Source organism: Sceloporus undulatus, chromosome 1 (genome assembly GCF_019175285.1).
Source record: "Sceloporus undulatus isolate JIND9_A2432 ecotype Alabama chromosome 1, SceUnd_v1.1, whole genome shotgun sequence".
NCBI classification, from domain to species: Eukaryota; Metazoa; Chordata; class Lepidosauria; order Squamata; family Phrynosomatidae; genus Sceloporus; species Sceloporus undulatus.
Genome location: NC_056522.1, coordinates 230,266,994 through 230,292,717, shown reverse-complemented (window position 1 = coordinate 230,292,717; position 25,724 = coordinate 230,266,994). Strand labels below are relative to the sequence as shown.

The 25,724-nt window shown below is 38.6% G+C and overlaps 1 protein-coding gene across 1 annotated transcript in view; it reads left to right on the top strand.

Annotated features, from left to right (window-relative positions):
• THSD7B (thrombospondin type 1 domain containing 7B) overlaps positions 1-25,724 on the top strand; it is a 628,673-nt gene that overhangs the window by 434,097 nt on the left and 168,852 nt on the right. Inside the window, exons 13-14 of the mRNA XM_042446231.1 lie at positions 4,413-4,607; positions 17,336-17,599. Coding sequence (XP_042302165.1) covers positions 4,413-4,607; positions 17,336-17,599 — 459 coding nt within the window. The remainder of the gene's footprint in view (positions 1-4,412; positions 4,608-17,335; positions 17,600-25,724) is intronic.

Sequence of the window (25,724 nt, the reverse complement as noted above, 5' to 3'; positions counted from 1 at the left end):
CCTCATAATAATAAATGGAATACCTTTCATGCAATAGCAGAAAGATATTTTTAGATTTTACTGGTAAGCAAAGAAACCCAGACCAAAATTTATAAGATTGTTATGAGGCCTGTTGTTTTGTGTTATTGAAAGAATGAGAGACTTTTGGAACTTGTAGGTCATTATCTATGATTTGGATGGTATATTTAATTTTGGTATGATAAAGTCAAAGTGCATGACAGATTTAATAATCATTGTATCAGAAAGACTCATTTGTGAGTTTGGTGAAATACAGACAAAGAATTTTCCCTAAAATAATACCAGCTACTTTACTGCAGGAAGCTATTTTAAAGGAATGAATGAGTTATGAAGTGGAAATGATTGCATTATGGTGATCTGTTGTATTTGGAACAAGATAGTTGGGAGTTTAAATTAAGGGAGATGCTCTTTAAGGAGGGTATTGGTCTCATCTGGTTTGCTTATTTGCAGCGTAAATAGAGATTTAACCAAGTTAAGAGAAATCTTGCCAAAGAGATTGGAGGAAATGGGTTTCACAGCAAACTGTAAGAATGATGATTATATAATTTGAAAAAAATGTATAAATGCCTTTTGAAATTAGAGCCTGAATTGTTATTCAGATAGGTATTGCCCTCATCTTAGTCCCCTACACAGCTATAGCCCTGCTGTAATCTATGATCTCAGATAGATGGTTCCAATGTGCATTTGCGAGACCAAGTTCAGCTAGCACCTTCACTGTGTCCTTTCACATGTACGTATTCAAGGAGTGCTCAAACTGGGCAGATGTGAGGGTCTGCAGTTAATTCAAGTGAAATTGTTGAGCCCTTGCTTTGTTGGTCAGTTTTGGAAGAACGAATTAACAGCATAACACACATAACACACTGGAGTGTATCCTGGAGATCAGCAAAATATAAAGCCTTTCGAGATGTGTCTTGTTTGGAGGACAAAACCAGTTCACTTATTCTTAATGCCCCAAAGAATGCCGTCAAGGAGGTGGCATGGAATAGTAGAGTCTCATATGGTGATATGCAAATATCAGACCATGCATGGCATAAACCTTTCAATATATCTGGAGAAAGTGGAATCTTGGCATCCACTACTCTACCCCTCTCCCTAGTCCAGCCCTCAAGCAGTTTTCTAATGGGGAAGTCAACAGTTGTGTTATAAACCCCTTGTAATTTCAGCCAAAATGCAATTGCTGACAGGCACAAATGAACAGAAGGAGGAGTCACTCCTCTACCATTTAGGTACACTCAATAGTGTAGTAAATGTGGCACAGGTGAAGGTAAGAGGTTAGTTAAACTGGGAAAAAAACCTAAGGTAGCTCTGCCTGGGGGATGGTGCAATGGACAAACTCAATGCTCTTGGTACATTGGCTTGCCAAGTCTCCACAGATGTTCCGGCATCAGTTCTGGCATCAGTGCTGCTTCCAGCGCTGGTATCTTGAAATGGAAAGAGCATCTGGAATGGCATTATCAATCCCTGGCACGTCTCATGCTGTAAAAAAAAATGTTAAAGTATAAACGCTGAAGAGTCAGAGCCCGGACAAGGCTCATAACCTCTTGAGATTTGGAGGTTCATGAGTTAATAACGTGCACAGTGGCAAGGTTGTCAAACCAAAAATGGGCTGAAGACAGTTCCTCAGTCCATATTGTCACAGCGAACAAAATTGGAAAAAAAAAAATCAAGAAAGGTCAAATCAGCCCAATTATCAGGCCACACCTGTGCACACCATTTCCCATTAAAGAACACCCCAAATCTCACTGGCCATGCACCATCAGACACTATTTGCAAAGTATCCTTAAGCTTAAATTCTTCTCACCAAAAGGAAACCCTATTAAATCCATTCAAAAATTGTATCCATACCTTGAGATCAGCCTTGATGCAGGAGGTAAACCAAATTCTGTGTTGTGGCCTATGGACTCCACTAATTGTGTCACACAGACACCGTAAAAATGCTCTGCCCAGGGCAACTACCTTACAAGCAAATTCAAGTGACGCTGAAGGCACTGCAACAAGCTAGAAACTTTATCTCCTGGAAGCATGGAAAGCTGATTAATTGTATCAATAGTAATCCCTCAAAATTCCAGTTGAGGAGAGGGTCCTTCCTTCTTCCCAGGGGCTAGCATAACTGCCGAGGCATCTTTTAAATCTTGTCTCCCTGTGGGTGTGGGAAAACTATGCATCCCATCCCAACCCTTTGTGTGGGAGTGGGATGCAAATTGTATCCCATTTCACCACAACATTCACATCACCAGTCAAAATTCTAGGGCCACTGTTTATGCTGAGACAGAATTTAGAGTTTACCTCTCTTATCAAAAGATATTTGTTTACATATTTGCTTTTGTAATTCTCATCCCCTCCACATTCTATTGATACCTCCCACTTATGGGTGGATATTGCTTCTCTTCTTTCTACATAAAGGCCCATATTTGCTTCAGAACTTTGCAGATAGAAAGAATAACCCCTTTTGCATTGTTGTTGTTGTTGTTGTTGTTGTTGTTGTTGTGATATGCCACTTGGGGAAAAATGCTGACAGTATTCTTTGTCTCTCTTCCCCCAAGCTTATTAGTATATCTCAAACAGCCTTGAAATATATATACATAGTAACATCTTATCTGTATTTTAAAATATTATGTATTTCCTAGATATAGCTATCTTTCTTATATGGTTTCTTATCTGATTCTTTTTGGTAGTTTTAAAAAGAGCAGACCCATGGAATTGATGGGATTTACATAAAAATTGGCTCACTTTTTTTAAAAAAATTTTTTTTTCAAATTTGTATAACAGTAAAAAAAAGGGGGCTATGTGTCAAGATGTAGACAGGTAAGTTCTTCATACAAAGAACTGTAAACAGTAATTATCAGTAATACATTTTATTGACTCCTTGTCTTGTCTTTTTGCTTCCTTTATGTCTTTGTAACAGGTTTAGCACTTTGATATACACTGGACCTTTTGTATTAGCGGGCTGGCAATCTACAGGTTCGACTTCCTGCAGATTGCCATGACCCATATTATTTAATGGCAGTGCAACCATGTGGACACACTGATAAATCTGCATGCACATTGCTTCCGTTGAAGTAATATGGGGCAAAACAGATAGTGCTTTCTGCCATCCATGGGTGGGGGTGGAAATGAAACCCTGCAGGTGTGAAAGGTTCCCTGTATCTTATTTTGCTGTAGTCAATGTAGTCAACAAATGTATGTCTAGTACAATGGATTTCTCTATAACTTCAGCTGGCTTTGTTGTGGACACCATGGAGATGATTTTTCATATACAAATATAGTCAGTCAGCTCACCATTTTAATAATAATAATACAACTGATTCAATTTTTATGGTCTATTTGGGACTAACAGTAGGATTCAGACCTAAGTGTCCTTCATTAGTTTGTATAACCTGATCCTAATAATGGGCATGGCAATCCATGGGAAGTTTTTCCAGAGATGCACAAGGAGATTTGAGCATCTTTCTGGTTGCAAATCATTTGGATATCCACATTGCATTAGTCTATAAAGTTAAGAATAAGGAAGTGGGCCTAGGTAATGGACCCCTGTGTCCAAAGTGGAATGCCTATAATCAATAAAAATGGCAGATTTGTATCATGCACCGTGAAATAGGGTAGGAAGGATGAAGAAAACTTATGCATTCATTCTTCAAGGGGGGGTTATTCATTTTTAGTTCTGAGGGGGGAAATGAAACAAATATGCTTTTAATCATCTATATACAGATTTTAATGAATCAGTGGCAGGATACAGACTCCCCCTTTGGGGCAGCCTGCACCCGCCCCTTTCCCCAACAGATCGGAGCCTTAGCGGCAGCCCTGGACACCCCAATCCACTGCTTTTCCAGGCCTTGGGAAAGCGGCAAAATGCCGCTTCCCCGTGGCCTGGAAAGGGGTGTCCTTGGGGCTTCATGCCCCAAGGACACCCTGACAGCGGTGAGGAAAGAGAGAAAGGGGCTGCTCGGCCCCTTTCTCTTCTGTATTACTGGCGCAGCCATATAAAGGCTGCGCCAGCAATACCTACAGCAAAAGGAGGTCCATTTCAGAGCTCCTTCCGATGCCACTGAAAGAGTGCCACAAGCACCCTGAAGCGGCGCCAGGACATCACACCTGCGCCATGCTGTTTGGCTGTGGTGCGGCTGTGACGTCGTAATGGCGGCACCCATGTAGACAGGGCACCACCATTTTGACGCCATGGGACGTCTGTAAAGGATGCCCAAGGCAACCCTAGCATGTAATCAGGCCGGCGCTTTGTGCTGTTTGGATACTACCTACGTTAACTTTTTTGGTCTCAGTATTTTGTTGTGTTTAAGATTTTCACTTGGATGTGAAACAGTCATTGTCTTTCAGATGTATCCTATGCTTCTGAAACTCCTGCAAATGCTTTCTTGGTTTTTCTTTGCCTTGTACAGTTGTTACATGCCTCTTGGAAAGTAACCATTCAGTTGATGTGAGTGAATGCTTGAAGTGGGCAGAGCCTGTGCCTTCCCTTGTCCAGGACTGCCTGATTCCTTGCAAAGATGACTGCACATTCACCCCTTGGTCTAAATTTACAGCATGTGCTTCAGACTGTGAATCAACTCGAATCAGAAGACGAACCCTTACAGGTAGTATCAATATTTTATAATTTATACTTCATCCTTTTGTTTAAAAGTGACTTTGGAATTGGCTTTGCAAATTTGTCAAAAGCATTTAGAGTTTTGTTGATACAAGGTTCTTACCTTTGTGTTAAAGTAGTGCAATATTGCGCCCAAGGCAGAATGACTGAAATGTGTGCTCAGCAAGCTGTTCAGGAGCAGAGTTTGGAAAGACACTTTTTTGGACTATAGCTCCTGCAATCACTTGGTCAGCATGCCTAGTGACTAACTTAAAGCTCTAATGTGCAGTCTGGGGTAGAATCTCAGCATCTCTCCTTAGTCACAATGCTTACGGGGAAAGATTGTGTGAGTTCATTGGAATCAGTCAAACGTGTCCTGCATCTCTTCTTTCAATTGCTAAATTTAGGCCCAAAACAGATCGGCAGACATTTGATGGGCAGATGGGGGTGGCTCCTGGTCACTCTTTCCTGCCCCTTAGTTGTTAATAACAAGTCACTGAAAGAGCTGGAGTGGAGGTTTGGGTGGCTGTTGCCTTGAGATTGGTTTCAGAAATGTAAGAATTCAGGGTGGTGGCAGAAGGAGCCATATGGCTTCTAATGTCAGAAGGGTTACATTTTACTCTGACACGTAGAGGAAGCAGCATCAGCACTGTGGCAGAAACAGTTCCTGAAACTAGGTCCACTTTGATTGCTAACTACTTTCACTACAAACATCAGATGAACAGGGTAAATTGCCAAGGCGTTATAGCACCAGATGTCTGTTCCAATACCTTAAGAAATAATCTTGATACCAAGCACATTTGTTCATTGTGTCTTGGAATGAAAAGACATTTTGGCAGAAAAGACTCAGAGTCCAGGCAGTAGAGACAAGACAAGCGGGGGAAAGTGCTGAATCTCCTTACAACACTACTCAGTCTCTTTTACTCACACACTGCAAGAGGTTTTCAAGCAGGCAGCCATGGAAGAGTTGTAGGAGGACATGAACTGGATGTTTTTTTTCCAGTACTGTTATTATTATTATTATTAACCTTTATTTATGAAGCGCTGTAAATTTACACAGTGCTGTACATACAATCTTTTTAGTTAGATGGTTCCTTGCCCTCGGGCTTACAATCTAAAAAGACATGACACAGAAGGAGAAGGGAGTGGTGGTGGGAAAGGGTAAGAGGTCCAGCAGTTCCTCTCTACCTCCAAAGCCTGGACCAAGGCAGATGGACTGGAGGGAGGGCTTGGCTTCATAATGGATGGTTAATCTTCTTCCAGGGAAAATACATATATACCAGCTTCTTAGATGAAGGGAATGCTGTGGATATAGTATATCTTGATTTCAGTAAGGCCTTTGACAAGGTTCTCCATGACATTCTTGCAAACAAGCTAGTGACATGTGGCCTAGATGAGGTAACTGTTACATGGATTTATAATTGGTTGACCGGCCGAAGCCAAAGGGTGCTCAACAATGGTTCTTTTTCATCCTGGAGAGAAGTGACCAGTGGGGTCCCAGAAGAACTCCTGTTAATACCCAATGACAGTTCCTTTACTCTTTCTGGATGGTAGAAAGACTGGATAAGTGTGAGGGGTGTGATAATCTTCCCCCTGATCATGTGATTAGCATGCTTTAAGGATAGGAGTTTGCTTCCTTCTGATAATCGCCATAGACTTAGACTTATATATAAACATATAAGCATAAAAACATACAACAACCATCCCCTTCCTCCCCTTCAGAAACTTTCTATGACTTTCAGGGGTTGTCAAATGGTGCCAGGTGATTTCCAAATACTGGCTCCTCTTATCTGTTCCCCTTCCATTAATCTTTGTAGTTGCCCATTATCAGCTATTTGCAACATTCCAATTCTCTGCTTTCTGTCAGGCTGACCCAACCATGGCCACTAGTTACATTATTTTTAGGACTATAGGAGGAGCAGAAAAACACATACATTTTCTATCCATGTTAGCATCATACTGGTTTTTCAGCTTTTGCCAGTCTACCTTTTCAAAATCTACAATCCATTCAAGGGACTGGATTAATCCAAGTTAAGAAAAGATGCCCCCAAGTTTTGCTTTGGGTTTCCCCCCTTTCTCACAGCTCTTTTACAGGTCCCCATTCTAAGACCTTTCAGAATATCTTTGTCTCAATCTTTATTAGTTATAGCCAGTTACTGATGTCTCTTCATGCATAATCAGTGTGTCAGTCAGCAAAAACCCATCACCCTTTAACATAAGGTTTTTGCCTCCACTATCTTGAATTCATATTTTGATGTCAAATTAGATGTAGCATCTTGAATATGAGATATACTTGGCAGAGTACTAAAACATAGCTGCCTCTCACAGAAAATAGTCTGGAGGCCACTTAGAAGAAATCCATCGGACAGCACTTCACAGATGGCTTGTCAGAGAAGAACAACACTGCTGTGTTGCTATGATGAACCTTCTGTGTTGGCAGCCATCGTAGCATAAAGCTATTATATCAGCAACGTGCTCCTGTCAATGAGAACTGGTGTATTACAATGGGTTATGAGATTGATCTATGAAACAGCAAAACTGTTAATTTTTAACTGAGCTGTGAAACATGAAGCTTCCCAGTTCAAATGCTATCTCAGGTATGAACTTTCCACATGACATTAAGCAACTTACACTTTTCTCAACCTCAGGACCTCATCTTGGATAAGTATTTTTATTAACATTATTTTAAAAGAAAGAAATAAAAGTGTATTTTGTACTCATCCTCTAACCATCTTAAGTAGTTTCATAGTTCATGCAAATGACTGATAATGCCTCCATCCAACTAAAGGTGTATCTGCAATAGTGAGTTATATCAGTCTGATGCAACTTTAACTGTTCTGGACTATGTATGGAAACCTGGGATTTGTAGTTTGGTGAAGTATGTAGTATTCTCTAGCCCATTCCCCTAGACTAGAATTCCCAGAGTACCCTAAATGCCTGCTTTATCTTGATTCTATTGCATAAATTGATTTGACCCTGCTGGTCAAATCCACTACCCTACTGGAAAACAGTCTACATTATAATTGCTTTACGATAAAGATGGTGGAATGGCCTACATACAGTTGTTCATCCCAACTAATATAGATGCATTCAATTTGTGGGAGCTAAATAAGTGTTATCTTACCAGTTTTCCATTAATACAATGGAACTATGCTAATTTGGACTTGCAATTATAGCATTTGATTTCAGAACAAATGAAAACTCTTCTTGGTCTTTGAGCACAGACATCATCATTATCTTATACAGCTTCTTTACAAAACAGCAACAACAATAACCAACATGGAAAATTATAATCATAATTTTTAGGCAAGAGTAGGTCTTACTATTTAATGCACTGTGCTCATGAATAAAGTAGTTTGATTTCAACAGCAGCGATGCTATTGAAAAGCAGTGCACAATACTTTTCCTGCAACAGCAGAATACCCTTTAATTGGTGTAATGTTCTTCTAATCCCGAAAAAAAGAAAAATGTTACAGCTCCCATGAAGTTCTAATATTCATTTCTGGAACCCTGTTCATGCCAGGAATATTTGCTAAAGCTGTCATGTTTAATTTTTTCCTCCAACTTTGTTGTTCAAGGCTTTGATGTATCACCTTGGCTAATGGGATGCCAAAATAAATAAAGCATTCTCCTTTTAAGTGGAAATAGAAAATATTAAATGGTATGAGTGCAAAACATGACATCATAATATTTCTTGTATAATTTATACTTACTCCCTTGGGTTTGATCTAGCATAGAGGGTTGTAGTAGATACGGTAAGAAGTTTAAGAATACAGATACTGAATACAAAAATAAAGTTAAAGAACCAGATCAAGGCCAAACTAAATATGCATAACTTTCTCCCAACACTTTTTATATATGTGTAAATTAGCATCAGCACCAGAGGGAGCACAAAGAAGAAGAAAGATATTCCCTCACTAGCTATTTTTTCCTCTCAAGGTCCCCCTCTCCAACCTTCTTCATCTCATCCTAGAACAGAGCTTGGAAAAGTTACTTTTTGGATTACAATTCCCAGAATTGCCTGCTTAACATGAGGGCAGGCTAGTGAGAGGATTCTGTGAGTCATGGTGAAAAAATCTATTTTCTTAAGTACTTGGAATCTAGGCAAAGATGAGTTCACAGCTTTGGAGAAATAATCTGAGCAGAAAACCAGCTGCAGAGAGATGTCCAGCTCCTTTTCATTGGTCTATCTAGCACCACCACCATCCTCTGAGGATGAATTTCTATTGGCAACATCTAACTTGGTCATCTGCCAGGGGATAAAGAGGCTAGTCTCTTGTTTTGCTAAACCTGCCTTGTAGAATTGGTAAGGAGGCAAGTTCTATGCGCTCTAAAATGTTCAACTGTTTGTTCTTTTAAAAATAGCTCAACACATTTCAACCCGTATGACTTAATTGTCCTGTATTATGGAGAGTGTTTATAACTCCAGTGTTCGATTGAAGGCCCCTGAAGAAGAGCCTTTTCTCATACAGGCCAAAACATGTTGGGTTATCTTAAAGGAGATAAACAGTTGACCATTGTAGAGCATGTGGACCTTGTCTCTTTATTGTTTTCTTCTTTTAATCTGCTTATCAGTACTTATTTCATTCATAGAATTGATGACAAACTTTATCTACCCTTGCAACAAAGCAGGGAGTAAAACATGATATGTGAAATATTGTAGAAGTGATGACAGACTTGATTTACCCTTGAGATAAAGCAAGGAGCAACAACAAGATATATGAAATAGGGGCTATATCTCTTCCTAAACGAAGAAGTAATGAACCTCTAAATATGTTGCCAATGTACCATTATACACCTAGTCAGATGATGAAAGGATCAGTGTTATCAAAGTGTTGTCCACCAGTAAACCCAGAAGAGTTGGGGCCTTGCAGAAGACAAATTGAGCCCTATGTCTGCCATGCCTACTTATTCCTTAGCCAGGACAATTTTAAGAGATGCTTCAGATGTATGCCCATTCCCTAAAGTTAAAATAATCCCATGTGCACTTTCCTTACCAGACTTGAAGAAAATTAAATAAAACAGGTAATACACAATGTAAAGAATCTGAGAAACTTAGGAAGCTGCCTCCTACAGAGTCTGAGACATTGGTCTAGATAAATAAAATTTGTTTGACTGTGGCTCAAGCAGGATTCTCCAGCCCTCCTTGAACCACAGGACCTTTGCATGCAAAATATGCAGTTGTCCAGTGGGCTAAGGGGTGTCCATCTTTACAAGACTTCCTGAACTTCTATAGATATATTCAGTGCTTATTTATTAATTTATATCCAGCCTGTCCCATATATGGGACCCAAAGTGGATTACAATATGAGTTAAAGTATAACTAAAACCATACAGTTGGCCCTCCTTATCCACGGATTTTTTTTTTACACAGATTCAAGCATCCACAGTTTGAAAATATCCCAAAAAAGTAAAAATTTCAAGTATCAAATCTTTATTTTCCCATTTTATATAAGAGGTGCCATTTTGATACGCCATTGTATTTAATGGGACTTGAGCATTCACGGATTTTGTTATTCACGGGGGGCGCTGGAACCAAACCCCAGCAGATAACAAGGACCCACTGTATATAATACAAAAGTTTTAAAAGCATTGAACAGGTAATCCGATTAAAACATTCAAAACCATTGAAAACGTATTCAAGGGGAAGTAAAAATAAAATAAAAACACAGCACACTAATTAAAATATACTTCTGTCACTACCAATAAATGCTGAAATCATGTCTAAATAAAAAGTCCTGTGTCTGCTAACAAAAAAAAGAGCAAAGGAGGAGCCAACTGAGCCATGACTCCCATGGGAAGGGGTTCTAGAAGTTGGCAAAATGCTAACAAGGGACAGAGAAAAGGCAGAATTACTCAACACCTTTTTTGCTTCAGTCTTCTCAGAAAAGGCAAAGGGTGCTCAACCTGAAGATAATGGAGCAGAGGACAGAATAGGGGAATTTCAGGACAGAATAAGTAAAAACATAGTACAGGAATACCTGTTTAACCTAAACGAATATAAGTCTCCAGGACCAGATGAGCTACATCCAAAGGTATTAAAAGAACTGGATATCATAACCATTGGCAATAATCTTTGAGAACTCCTGGAGAACAGGAGAAGTCCCAGCAGACTGAAGGAGGGCAAACATTGTTCCCATCTTCAAAAAGGGGGAAAAAGAGGATTCCCAACAATTATCATCCAGTTAGTCTGACATCTATACCAGCAAAGATTCTATAGCAGATCATTAAACAGAGAATCTGTGAACATCTAGAAGGCAATGCCATAATCACAAAAAGACAACACAGGTTTCAGAGAAAGAAGTCATGCCAGACAAACCTAATCTCTTTCTTTGATAAAATTACCAGCTTGGTAGATGAAGGGAATGCTGTGGATATAGTATATCTTGATTTCAGTAAGGCCTTTGACAAAGTTTCCCATGACATTCTTGCAAACAAGCTTGTAAAATGTGGGATAGACAAGGTAACTGTTACATGGATTTGTAATTGGTTGACCAACCAAAGCCAAAGGATGTTCAACAATGGCTCATTTTCATCCTTGAGAGAAGTGACCAGTGCTATTCAACATCTTTATCAATGACTTGGAGTATAAAATTGGGGGAATACTTATCAAATTTGCAGATGACACCAAATTAGGAGGAGTAGCTAATACCCCAGAGGACAGGATTAAGATTCAAAATGACCTGGACAGACTAGAAAACTGGGCCAAAGCTAACAAAATGAAATTCAACACAGAGAAATGTAAGGTACTGCACTTAGGGCGGAAAAATGAAGTGCACAGATATAGGATGGGGGACACCTGGCTGAATGAAACTACGTGTGAAAGGGATCTAGGAGTCCAAGTACACCACAAGTTGAACATGAGTCAAGAGTGCAATGCGGCAGCTAACAAGGCCAATGCGATTTTAGGCTGCATCAATAAAAGTATAGTGTCTAGATCAAGGGAAGTAATAGTACCACTCTATTCTGCTCTGGTCAGGCCCCACCTGGAATATTGTGTCCAGTTCTGGGCACCACAATTCAGAAAGGACATTGAGAAACTGGAGCCTGTCCAAAGGAGGGCGACAAAAACAGTGAAGGGTCTGGAAACCATGTCCTATGCGGAACGACTTAGGGAGCTAGGGATGCTTAGCCTGGAGAAGAGAAGGTTAAGCGGTGATATGATAGCCCTGTTTAAATATTTGAAGGGATGTCATATTGAGGAGGGAGCAAGCTTGTTTTCTGCTGCTCCAGAGACTAGAATGCGGAACAATGGATGCAAACTGCAGGAAAAGAGATTCCACCTCAACATTAGGAGGAACTTCCTGACAGTAAGGGCTGTTCAACAGTGGAACAAACTCCCTCGGAGTGTAGTGGAGTCTCCTTCCTTGGAGGTCTTCAAACAGAGGCTGGATGGCCATCTGTCAGGGATGCTTTGATTGCGAGTTCCTGCATGGCAGGGGGTTGGACTAGATGGCCCTTGCGGTCTCTTCCAACTCTACGATTCTATGATTCTACAAACTGGCAGCAGCCACTGGGAAGGTTCTCTCCATGTCTTCAGCTGCTGCCACACTGCCAAAATAAAGCAGTTTGACACCACTTTAACTTCCATAGCTCAATGCTATGGAATTCTGGATTTTGTAGTTTCGCCTTTTGATGTTTACCTTTACTTGTCAGCAAGTTCTGATGTCCCATAAAAAAAACCCAAATCCCAGAGTTTGATAGCATTGAGCCATGGGAATTAATGTGGTGTCAAACTGCTTTATTTCTACAATGTGGCAGCAGCCATCATCAAATGAGTTCGGGATGGAGAGAAGCACTCCTTCAAAGACTTGGAGAGGCTCATATAGTGAGACATGATCTTTCAGATAATCTTGACCTAAATCTCATAGATGCTTATAGGTTATAATCAGCACTTTTGAACTATATTTGTAAACCAGCAAGTAGGTAGTGAAGCTCTTTCAACAGATTAATTATATGTTTCCCATAACAACCACTGGTCACCAGTCTGGCTGTTGCAATTTTGACCCATGGAAATTTCTAGACAGTGTCCAAAGGCAGCCCCACATTGAATGCATTATAGTAATCCAAATGAGGTCAAGGCATGCATTATCATAGCAAAATCTGACATCTCCAGGAATGGGTGCAGCTGGCATTTTAGCTTTAACTGTGCAAATGTCTCCTGGCTATTGTTATAACCCAAGAATCTAGTGTCAGAGTTCAGTTAAGGAGTACTCCCAAACTGTGAACCTAATATTTCAAGGTGAGTGTAACTACATCCAGCCCAGGATTTATCCCTATTCCCTGACCTTTCAATTGACTAGTAGCATCTCTGTCTTCTCTAGATAAAGCTTTAATTTGTTTACCCTGATCCAGTCCATTACGGATAACAAGCACTGGTTTAATTCAGCTTCCCTGAAATTGAATGGAAAGAAGAGACAGGGCTGTGTGTTATTGTATCTGGGTGACAGTAAAACCCCAAACTCCAGGCAAACTATTCCAAAAGCTTTTCATATGTGTTAAAAAAAAACCTAAACCCTGTGGGAAATTAAAGGCTAATAGCCTGTATGTCGAACAGGCATCCTTAAGTATCTTCTGAGTATGCTTTTTAGGAAAGGATGGAATTATTGAAGGGCAATGCCCTAGATTTCATCCCAAAGAGGTAGCCAAGAAGGATATTCTGGTCAATGTCCAGTTCACAGCACAGGTCATTCAATAAGGTGATTAAAGCTGTCTATTACCCATAGCAACACCTGAAGTCAAGTTGAAATGAATCTAGATAATCTGTTTCATTTAAGAATCCTTGGAGCTGCAAGGCCACCACACTTACTTCTCAAGTCAAAAACTCAGGTTAGATATTGAACAGAACATACAACAGACTTTTCACTAGAGCAGATTATATTGGTGGACATAACTAGTATCCACAATGTGAAAGTAGTACACTGCATGGAATGAGAAGTTCAACCTTTTTACTCTTGGGAACTCATAATAGGGAAGGTCAGAGACAGTCATGAAGACTGTGAAACATTTCCTAATACATGTTTTACTATTTTCTTTTTCATTGCCTTTCCCCTACAATTGAGATTCAAAACTGTTTACAACTTTTTTAAAATATATATATACAGCTAGGACTGTGAAAAGGCCCACAAAGCCTGTGGCTCATTGAAACAAAGCAACCTGGCAAGTTTTCTAATTTAGTGAGGAATTATATTGGATGGTCTATGGCTCCTGTGGAATCTGCAACCCAGATAGGGGATTGGATTAATCCCCATCAGATTATTTGCCTAGCTTTGCTTGTGTTTTGTATGAGGCTTGAGGCAGAAAATAATTAAGATGAAACGACATGCTCCTATCATACGTATGTGGGAAATTGCTATGCATATCTGCCAGCTCCCACAGAGTTGCTGAACTGACTTGGCAACTTCCCATGTCTTTATTTAGATTTTATTATCTTTCATTCAGATTTCATTGGAGTGATGTAGGAGCCAACATAAAGGAAGCAGTGATCATGGTATTCTCATAATAATGTCAGTTGGGCTTATTTACTCTTTAACTTATAAGAAATTTCTTCTCCCATTATCAGTTCAGTTAGAACAGAACATTACATCTTCAACTCCCTTGTCAAACACAGAACGCAATGATAGTAATTGCTGTTTCTCACCAATATTGTGTGATCTTACAGCAGGACCTCTCTCTTCCTCCTTAGAGCCACACCCAATCTGCTCTAGTAAATTCCCCCAGTCCTCTGGAGCAGACACAGGGGGATACAACATGAGAGGTAATCAGTTCCACAAGGGATGCCTATTCTGTTGACAGATGGACACCATTAGATACAACTCAATGATTTTTGATACTCAGGAAGGCATTGCTTTATATGAATGATCAGGCTCTGAGAAGTGTTTTAGTTGATTCTGAAAATAGACATCATGCCCATTGGAATAAACATGATGCTTTCATTTAAAAAAAGGTGTCAGTTTTAGGATATTTAGTAAAAAAATCATCCTGTGTTGGGTACAAAGTAATGTTAAATATACACAAAGATTTGCTTCCATCCCACCTTGTATTTTAATGGCATATTTTATTTTGTACTTAAATCCCTGTGTGGGCTGTATATGAATAATACTGTACTAAATTCATCAAAGAAATATCCCCAAGAATATGCCTTTTAAAAGCTAATTTGAGATTTCTCTACTTTGTAACCTGTAATATGCAACCAGTGTTCAGAAAGGGGGTTAAGCTTTAGGCTCAAGAAAGTCATATTTATCTTATTTAATTATGAACTTGGCCAAATATGTACAGTGCTGGTATTGAAACTGAATGATTTGTGTGAAGGGCAAATAGATTTTTACTGCACCATTTGGGGGATTTCTTTTCTCTCCAATTTACACTTTTGTTAATGCTGAAAAGCCATTTCTATTGAAATGTAATAGAAAACTTCTGCAAGACTGCTGGGTGTTGAGAAAAGTAATTTTTGATAATCTTTTAAAACACCAACTCTGGGAATGTTACTGTGCTACCTGAAAAAGCATTTTGAAAAGCAAGTGAATATTCTTTTTATACAGTACAGCCAAACTCTGTTCATTTCAGTCTCAGTATCTGTGAAGGAAACAGGTGATAGGCTTAAGAACAAATTTCCTGTTTCTGCATAATACTTGACAAGTGCTTTGTGAGCGTACTTAATTGTTCCCATTGAGTGAAAATTGGCCACTGATTCTTGGTTACAGTGGGATAAAAGAAAGAGTTGCCTTCTCAGGACAAACTCACTTTTGCAATGGATAGGTATTCTTGAAAAAGAAGGAAAGGAAGCAAAATATGCTTATCCAGTTAGGCAATTCATAGGCATATAGGATATTACCTTATAGCCCAGTATTGTCAGTTCTGGCTGCCAACAATTCTCCAGGGTTCCAGCCAGATTGCCTTCCACCAGTTCCACCTGGAGATCCTTGATGTTCCCTTGTGGTGTCTTATTGGAACACTAACCAGGCTCAAACATGCTGAGCTCCCAAATTTGACTAGGACTGAGATCTTTTGATGATGCTGATATTGCTTAAAGCATGGGGCCAGCATGGTGTGGTGATTTGAACATTGGACTATGACTCTGGAGATCAGGGTTCAATTACTCACTCAGCCATGGAAACCCACTGACATTGTGAGAGTCACATACTTTCAGCCCCCCCAAAAAACCATGACAAGGTCACCATATGTTGGAAATGACTTGGAGGGCTTGAACTGAAAGCTCCACTTGCTAACTTATATAGAAATCCAGAGTGATAGTGACTACTAACTGGGTGTCTGTGTACCAGTTCACCCAGTTACTTCTCAAATTAATCAGAGGCTTTTTGAGTTGGGAGAAGCAGACCCAAGCCTGGCACTCTCGGGTAGCCTTGCACAGCCATGGAGATTCCTCCCTGCCATAAACTGCAAACTCCAGGGATCCGTAAGAGGCAGCCATGGCAAGTAAAGTAGAATCATATATAATTGTGCCATGTGAAATGCACCTGGAATACCATTCTTGGTAGTTATGTGACCAAGAGAATTCTGGCTGTGTTTGCATATGATAGTATGGTTGAATAAGTGAGAAATCTGTGGTGGAATGAGAATGAAGGACAAGGCACTGAAGCCATTTATCAGGGTTTCAATTTGTTTGAAAGTACAGTATATAAGTGGAACTGGAAAGTTATGCAAGAGAATCTTGGAAGTATCATAGCAGGGTTGTCAAGAAAATGATCTTTGGGTTGGTGTCTTGGTCAAAATGATGTTAGTGGCATAATTTTACTTGTGCTGTCCTGGTTTTGGGGCTCCAGATATATTTATCCAAGTGGGAAAGATATTGCTGATGCGCATGTATGGTTGTTTGGTTTTACCCTGTTCTAGCCTTCAGCTTTGAGTTCCCTGTCCAGATGTCCTGACCAATATATAATCCCACAGGCCAAGGGCCTCTCTAGTTTCCTGGTAGAATGATCCCTCTACCATGAAACATCTTTGTGCATCACTGTGACGCGTTGCCAGAACTCCAAGTTGTGCTAACACCTCCATTGCAACATGTCCTAATAACAACTTCAACAGTAAACAGTTTTGAGCTGGTTGCCATTTAGGTAACTGCAAGTGAATCCATCCATGACATGGTAAACAAAGACGCCTGTCACAAAACTGAGGAGGTGTCATGTGGAAGAGGCTTATACAGTTAATCCCTTTTGGAAAGATATTTTTTTAAAAGTGAAGCTGTACTGTTGAAATGCAATAATTACTGAGGATGAGCTCAGAGTCTTTGTGTTTTGTGCATATTCAACTAATTTGAAAAACAGCTTCAAAGAAAGAGCCGGAGCTTACTCTCTCTCCATTTGTAGGTTTCCCCAAGCAACCGTTGACTGCAAGTCTAAGAGTGGGGAAAAAAGATAATAAAATAATTTTCTTCAAGTAATTATGGAGGAATGAACAGATCACACACACACACACCGCTTCCCTCCTTCCACAACAAAGTAGTCAGTTGCTCTCTTTCTCTTGTTTTCTGTTTTATTGAAAACATTTTCCCCCTCAAGTTCCTTCAGGCTCCCTGGTTGCCCTGGAGACAGTGACAATGTCTTGGCCCTCCGTAGCACTGGCATGAACTAACAGATGTCTTTGAACCAGCTCCTCTGTATTTACATTTCAGATTGTGTTGGTTCTAACTGTATTAAACCCTTTCGAGTATAAATAATATGGCGTACTGTTATCAAAAGCAGCAGATGTTATGCTAACATATTTTCCTGGTTGGAACAGGAAGAAGCAGAAAGCGAGACAAGTGTCAGAATACAGAAGTATATCCTCAAGTTGAAACTGAACCCTGCCCCTGCACAGTCTTTACCACCCGGCCCCATGGAAATTGGTCAGAATGCATCATTGCTGTAGGAAAAATGGAACTACAGTTAGAACGGAGATTTCACGGACATGCCAAAGAGTGCGGAGAAGGTGTCCGCTTCCAAGCCCTTGCCTGCTATGATAAGACCGGCAGACTTGTGGAACCGTCCCTCTGCAACCATTCAGGTAAAAGAGCATGTACAAGGTGTGTAAACAGTGGGTGCTTAGAGTCAGTCATCAGTCACACATCCTTTGGCTCCCTCATGAGTTTCCACTGACTGCATTGAGCATTAGCACTTCATTAAATCCAAGACTATAATGCATAAACATTATTTTTTTGTGTTAATTATACCTAATGTGTTAGTGGGTTTTAAATACATGTACTAGAATTTTGTTGGGCGGTGGTTGGGATTAAGAAGCCAGATGGCACATTGGCAGGAATGAGCGCATAAAATTGGATAGCTTGAAGTCAACTGAAAGGTGCCCTTGCTGGTCTAACTCCGTCTCCAGATACTTCCTGGCCCATTTGCTCAGGTTGTTCAGATCACATGGTAGGAAAGAACAAACAGGTGCTGTGTAATTATAGGATAAAATGTGGTTTAAGGAAGGCAGCTGTCCTCATGATATGGGGACAGTGAGGTTTCCCATCTCTCCTGGAGACAACATCTCTGGGAGAATCTTCTTCCCCAGTTTATTGTGGATGTAGGGGGTGCATTCAGAGTGTACTGATCTTTTAATATCTGGTTTTCATCCTGTGTTGGAGGTGAATTCTGCAATTTCTAAAAGTGCCTTGCTTTTTCTAATTGTCAAAATATGAAGAAGCACTGGGCAAAAGAGCAGAAGGAGGAGTTCTCTTCTAGTCAGAGACAGCTAAAAAGTGATTATCTCTGGATAATAAACAGGTTGCATGACATGCCCTGTCATTTGCATTCAGTTCTGCCATTTATATGTGGCATCTGTAGCCTGTTTGGCAGCAGTGGCATGTACAACACCCTTCTGATTTTGTTCTTTTCATAATTTACATGCTATCAATATGAATATTAATTTAAGCATTAATCCTAATATTTTCTCCACTGTGCCTCAGATGAGCTGTCATATGAATTTTTATCCATCCGTACATTCAAACTGCTTATGTTTTTACAAAAAAACCAGAAATGTTTCTTTAAAAATGAAAAAAAAAACCACCAATTCTACAGATTGATAGTGGATGATGGTACAAACATTAGGCAATTAATGTTGTCCGTAGTCAACTTCTAATGCAAATATACTAGAAGTTGTCTCTTGAGGTAAAAAAAATGTTGAAAACTAAATAATTCACAAATTTATGGCTGAAATTCCATATTTGTTTACATGAAATAAGTCTCATGATAATAATAGCTTATTTCTGAGTAGAGATATACTGAAAAGGCATAAAAGTACATTTCAGCTGTCCCACTACACTAAACGTAGATGAGATTAAAGCTTTTTATTTTATATGCTGTTTATTCATAAAGCAAAATGTGTTTAAGGCAACTCACATGTACATAGTCAATATATTTCAGTGGTAGTATCAAAAACAGATATTTCAACAATAATTTTTCAACAGCAATTAATGAAAAACTTCCAAAAAATCAGTCAGACAAAAGCTCAGACAATATCTGACAAGTGAATTAAACACATCAATAGTCAGCCCAATAGTCAGCTTTGACATAGCAAGTCTATGACTAGCAGATCTTCAAAAGCTCTTGTCATCATCAGGTCTTACAAATTCAGGCCTTAGCTTCCTTGATAGAGTCAATCACCTGTAAGATGGAACTTCTCTTTTTCTACTGTTTCCTATTTTTTCTTTATGTTTTCCCATGAAGTATCTAAGCTTCTGTTAGAGTTCAAGCTTGATTTGCCATTTATTTGTTGTTTTGACAGCCGATAGTATATATAAAACTTTTATCCATAGAGCACCACATTTCAAATGAGTTGATCTTCTTCCTGTCAGCTTTTTTCACTGTCCAGATTTCACAACTGTACATAAAAATCAGCAATACTATGGCACAGTTGAGGCTGAGTTTGGTATTTAATGAGATACAGTATCTTTATACTTGAGGATCCTGTCTAGTTCCTCCATAGCTGCGCTTTCTTGACTACAGTCTCCATGTTGATTAATGACTGACCAAAGTATGGACAAACTATTAGTTTTGTTTTCTTATTGTTCCACTGTAAATCTGCCTTTCAACTTTCTTTGACTTTCTTCAATAGTTATACCAGGTCTTTGTTATTTTCCATTAATAAGGGGTCATCTGAATATATTAAACTGTTGATGTTCCTACTGCCAGTAATAGGAATTTTCAAAAAGCCAACAAATTTATTTGGCAACCATCTCACATCCAGATATTTAATCTGGGATAATCTAGCTCAACATACACAAGCACACTATACCAAATACATCAGAACTATTATTTTATTCTTAACTAGTTATTTCTCCCTTCCCTTTACTAAATGGAATGGCCTCAGCCGAACTACAGAAACCATGTTTCTCTCCCCATAGTTTCTTTTAACAGCCTTTTCTTTAAAAGGCCTGTAGATGAGATAGGGGCACTCTGGTAGAAACAGCCAAGAGCTTGATAATGGCTAATCATCCTGTGATTCTTGTTGGCCAGAAGAGATAGAGGGAAAGGTTGGCAGCTGTGAGAACCAACAGCCAAACAAGCCCTTGGTATGACCCATGATTGATCTCCTTATATTCTTATTTTCAGTGTAGGTTTGATGGGAAAACATCTTATGGCTTTGAAAAAGATGCTGTTCAGTGCAAATGTCTTCCACAAAAGTCCAAGAGCAGTGGCAGGGGGTGGCTCTGATGTCAGTGAGGTGGGGCAGCTGCTCTGGGTTTTACTCTAAAGGAACTCAGGTTCAGCACCTTAGATAACTTGAAAATTCAGGCAAAAACCCAGAAGAGATCAGTTGTCCCAATGAAATGAAAGCCACCATCCAGCACAGCAGTGACTAGTACTCTCACTAGTACTCTCTTGACTACAAAAGAGAAGTGGAGTTACACAAGTCTAGAATTCTGCTCAAGAGCTTGTTTTCACATCAAGTCAACACATTTTCCCCTTCAGCTTTTCCTTTGGAATACTGTCACTCTATATTTTATCTTCTCTGTGTGTCATTTCCTTCTTTTTAGTCTAGACTCATTCCGTTTTGCCTTTTTTTTTTTTTTTTTTTTTTTTTTTGCCATGCGCTGCTTCCCTCCATTAGTGTAGCTTCCCCATTGGGAAGGCTAGCTTGTTAGAGGTTCTGGTGTTGTGCCGATCTCTTTGATTGTAATGAGAATACAAGGAGGAAAACCAAACAGAAACAGACAATATGAAGGTACTCTGTAATGCTGAAGTTCATTGGAGTATAACAGTTTCATTCTAGCTCTGACAGTAAATTCATGAAAGGCAGCTTCTTATGAATCACTGCACACCTTCCCATATTTTGCCTTTTTAAAATTTATATATGAAAAGACAGCAGACACAAATAATTTTGCAAGCAGGGGCCTCTCTATATTTTCATGGCCCATGGGCTACAATTTTAATCAAGGAAAACGCTTTGGGAAGCATAGCATTCTGCTCACTCTCTGTTTGTAATATAGTGCACTGGAAATCAAAATGAAAAACTCCAACAGCTGTGTTGTCCCCAAAAGCCCTCACATTCTCAAAAATGATTATATATACCTTTATTATTTATAGTTTTTTACACTATTTTAGTGTGCAAAGTGCTTTCTAGTTCTTGATCTCTTGCATTTACACCACTGTATCAGTTTATCTTTTTTTATTCACAGATTAACACCATTTCATAAACAAAATACTCTAGACAATTCACATCACAATCCAAAAAACATAATAGGAATGTGAATACCTTAAAAGTTCAAAATAGGAACAGAATAAAACCAGAGTAAAAACCAAGAAAACCATCTGTAGAATCAAAATAAAGTAACATAAATTGACAAAATTGATCTAAATTGAAGCATAGAAACTTGTATACATACTACTAGAAACCACTTTTACAAAGTTTGCTTGATCCATATAATCAAAAGGAGATGCATAAACATCTCATAGCTTTAAAACAGCTTAATATAAATCACTAGGTGCTAGATACAAGCTAAGTAAATTTTATGTTGCTTTATTTTTCATTATTAATGAAACCTATCTTCAGATTAGTTTTAAGGTCCATATTAAACTTAGAACAAGATCGGTAGGACATGGTAGGTCCCTGGTTTTGACAGGCCATATAGTTTGGTCATATGGACTTTGTTTTAAGCATGTGACATTGTTTCCCAAAATGCTTTGAAATATCTCTAGTTATTTGTTAATTGTTGTTGTCCCCTGCCTTATTATTATTGTTGTTGTTGTTACTACACAAAATTGAAATGAAAGCCATTTTGTCCAACTGGTAAACAGCACAAAGGAGTCAAAGTTCACCTGTGCAGACCCTTTAAAATAACTAGCATTGTTAAGTCATATAATCATACTGTTTGGAGAGCTCACAAGGGCCTGTGCCACGCAAGAATACACAAGCAGATATATGTCTAAATCTTTGGTGAACCCCATCCCATGGTAGAGTTCCAGAAGCCCCTTCACTGAAAAAAAAATTTTTTTACATGGAAAAATAAAGAATTGCACCTCTGGAAGCCTCCAGCTAGAAATGTTAGCTGGAATGAATAGTGCCCCAGCAGCTTGTTTTAATCCCCAAAGCCCTAAAATGAAATGCGAGGTAACCCAAACACAACTACATGACAATTTAAAAGAAGGATGGGTGCCTGGAAACATACTGTCTGGGTACTGCTAATTTGGAACTGTTGTCTTGTTCTTAAAAAAGAAGAGGCTGGCTTTCAGTACCTCATCAGACAAACGTCATCCCCTGAAACCTTGGAAATCATGGTTTTCCTTACTAATCTGGGGATCTCGAAGCCCCTAGGAACCTTGAAGCTTCATATGGTGTATGGGCTACATTTTCCCTACCTTTGTTCCACTAAAATATGTATCTGGGAACAAATGTCCCTTCTGAGATGCTTAACGTTTTTTGTCCCCCCTCCCCCGCCTCCATTGAAAGTGGTTGGTCATACAAAACAAAACTAGGTTCATCTATTTCTGGCTTTAAAATCCAGAAAATATCATTTACAGTTTCTGTGAACTGTCTGAGACACTATCCACTGTACCTTTTGTCCCCCTTTTTATGTTCATGAATCCATTTTGGAGCTGTATTCAGAGTAGGTGCAATCATTGGCCAGAATCCTATTTGGGACTTAATGTTTTTGCAAGTGGACTTATATCTGCAGAAATTAGAACTGGATGATTCTGTATCTAGTCAAGGGCTCATATTACATCACTACATAGCAGAGCTAGCTGTATGTCTTTGGACCAATGCTGGGAAGTGCCAATGCTAGGGTCTTGTGTGTATCAGAGGACAGTCTCACCAATGTCTGATTATGCATCAACTCAATTTGCTAAAAGGATTTCTTATCCCTCTCCTATGTAGCTAACAATATAAACAATTACTGTATATACTCATATAAGTCTAGAAATGTTAGTCAAAAAATTGACCCCAAAAACCTGGGTCAACTTATCCACGGGTCAGTTTAAATACTGTACTTTAACTCTTATAAGTAAAAAAAAAAAAGACCCATTCCCTGGTGAAATGCAAGAGCATAATGTTTCTTGCATGCACTGACCCACCCACCCCCTCTCTCATCCATCCAGCCTTTAGGATAAGCCCAAACCATTATGCCTGCCAGGATTTTGTAAGTTAGCACCATTGTCCTTTGCTTCATCATTTAGATCCTTTGTTGCATGCTGTTAAGTTTTTCCATCGACTTATCCATGGGTCATATCAAAATCCATAATTTTGGCCGCAAAACCTATCCTCGATTTGTACATGAAGTCGACTTATAGTTGAGTATAAACAGTACGTAATGTAAACCATGATAGGGGATTCTAGTAATTTTTTTAAAAAAAATTATTGAAAGTAAAACAAAAGATTGCATTTTGGAAAAATAAAAGAAATAAAAGATTGCATTTTAGAAAAAAAAATTACTGCTACACATCTGTTTCCATATCTTTTAGCAGAAAATGCTTTTACAAATTTTATAATTACAAATTATAAAATTACCTTGAATTGATAAGTTATAAATTAAAATTACAATTTATCTCCAACATATGATGGAATGAGTTATGATGAACTGGGACTTGGGGGACCAGGAACAAACCACAAAACTCCCCTTGAGACTGTGAGCCCAACACTCACTCACTCAACCTGATCTACCTCACATGGATAAAGTATGGATAGTCATTCTACTGCCTTGAGTTCATTGGAGGAAAAGTGAGATAGAACTGTAAACAGACAAGCATTACTGCCAGAAACAAAAGGGGGGAAAGGGGAGGGGAGGGGAGGAAAAGGGTATGGTAGTATTTTAAAGACTAATTTATATTTTTGGCATGAGCTTTCATGGCTATCCGTCCACATCCTGAGATGCACTGAGAATTGGTGAAAGTCCATTCTAAAATATAAATATAAAAATATAAATATTCAAGTCTTAAAGGTGTAGGTAGATACCATTTCCCCTTCATTTTTATTTTAATGCTACAACAGTCTAACAGGTTTATTTCTTTGAAAATAGCATCGCCTAAGAAATTGTGAGGACACTGTAGTTATAACTTGATTTTTTAAAAATTTATTTATAGGTTTTATGGTCCTTAATACAACATATATAATACAACTTTACAAAATGTTATTAATATTAGATCACATATTTTTCACCCCTCCCTCCTCCTCCTCCGATAGCTATGACCAAGCAAATTAGTACCCGTACCCATAATGTGGAATATTTTATTAATAATTTCTCTTACTTTGTTGGATCCCTTTTCAGCTTTAATTTTCTCAACTGAATAACCCATTTTATTTTCCTTTCTTTTCCCTTAAATATTCAAATAAAAGGTATTCTGCAATATAATGTGACCAATTTCCCCCCTCCTCCAGACATTGTTCATTTTTCTATCCCAATGCTGTTACAGTGCGACTCGTAACAGATTTTTATTATGCAATCTTCTGTTTTATTCAATCTGAATTTTCTCAAATTCAGAGTTAAACAATTCTCCTTATCAGATTTAAAGTTTCTCCCCATCATCCTGTTTCTCTCTTGTATAACATCTAAACAAAAATTTTGTACATAGGAGGCACTCCCACCACATATGAATGTATATTCCTTTTTGACCACACCCATGCCAACAATTTGGAGGGTTTTTTTTTTAATTTATCATTGCTATCTGATGTGGGGTTTTATACCATTTACTAATTAACTTTAATTGTTGTTCCTTTACCTTTATATTTTTAATTTTAGTTATCTGAGAGAGCCAGAATGTTAAATCTTTAGTGTTTATCTGCAGGTCTTTCTCCCATATACCCACCAGCCCTTCCTTTATACCAAATTGTTTCTCCAAAAGAAACTTGTAAACCTTTCCTATTAACTCCTTTTCTCCCCTAATCTTTTCAATATACCCTTGAACTGTAATGTACCGTCACCTGTTAATTTTATTTCTTGTAAAGAAACTTATTGACATTAAATGAAGCCAATATTTCTTCCAAATAGTTCAGTTAATTTTTCAGTCTTAAGTGGTTTCCCTCTTTCATCAAATAAATCCCCTATAATTCTATATCCTTTATTTTTACAACCTTAATTACTCTTCCTAACTCTTGATTTCCTCCTTTGTTTAGATATTCTGAGTGCCATTTTAAATTTTCCATTTTTATACTTTTAAACCATTTGTTCCATACATGTTGTCTTGATAAAAGGGGGTCCTTCTTCACATCCACAATCTTCTTACTTGGTTTCGTTTGAAATATAGATGTGTAATCCATGTTATTCACATATTTTTCAATTCTAACCCACCTTTTTTCTCCCTCATATACAAAATCTAATAATTTAACTCTTTGGGATGACTCAAAATATAATTCCAAACATGGGACTCCCCATCCTCCTTTTTCTTGGTGTGAATAAATTAATGTTTTTGATACTCTAGATCAGTGGTCCCCAAACTGTGCCCTTTAAGAGATTTTGGACTTCAGCTCCCAGAAGCATCAGCCATGTTGGCCAATAGTCTGAGATTCTGGGAGCTGAAGTCCCTTAAAGAGCACAATTTGGGGACCACTAATAGGTTGTTTCTTTCTCATAATCCATTCTTTAATACTCTAACCACTCTCTAAGAAATTATTTCTGGAATTGTTTGAAAAAGATATAATAAATTTGGGAGCAACATCATTTTTGAGGATATTCCATTTTTTGTGGTACCACTTAGATATC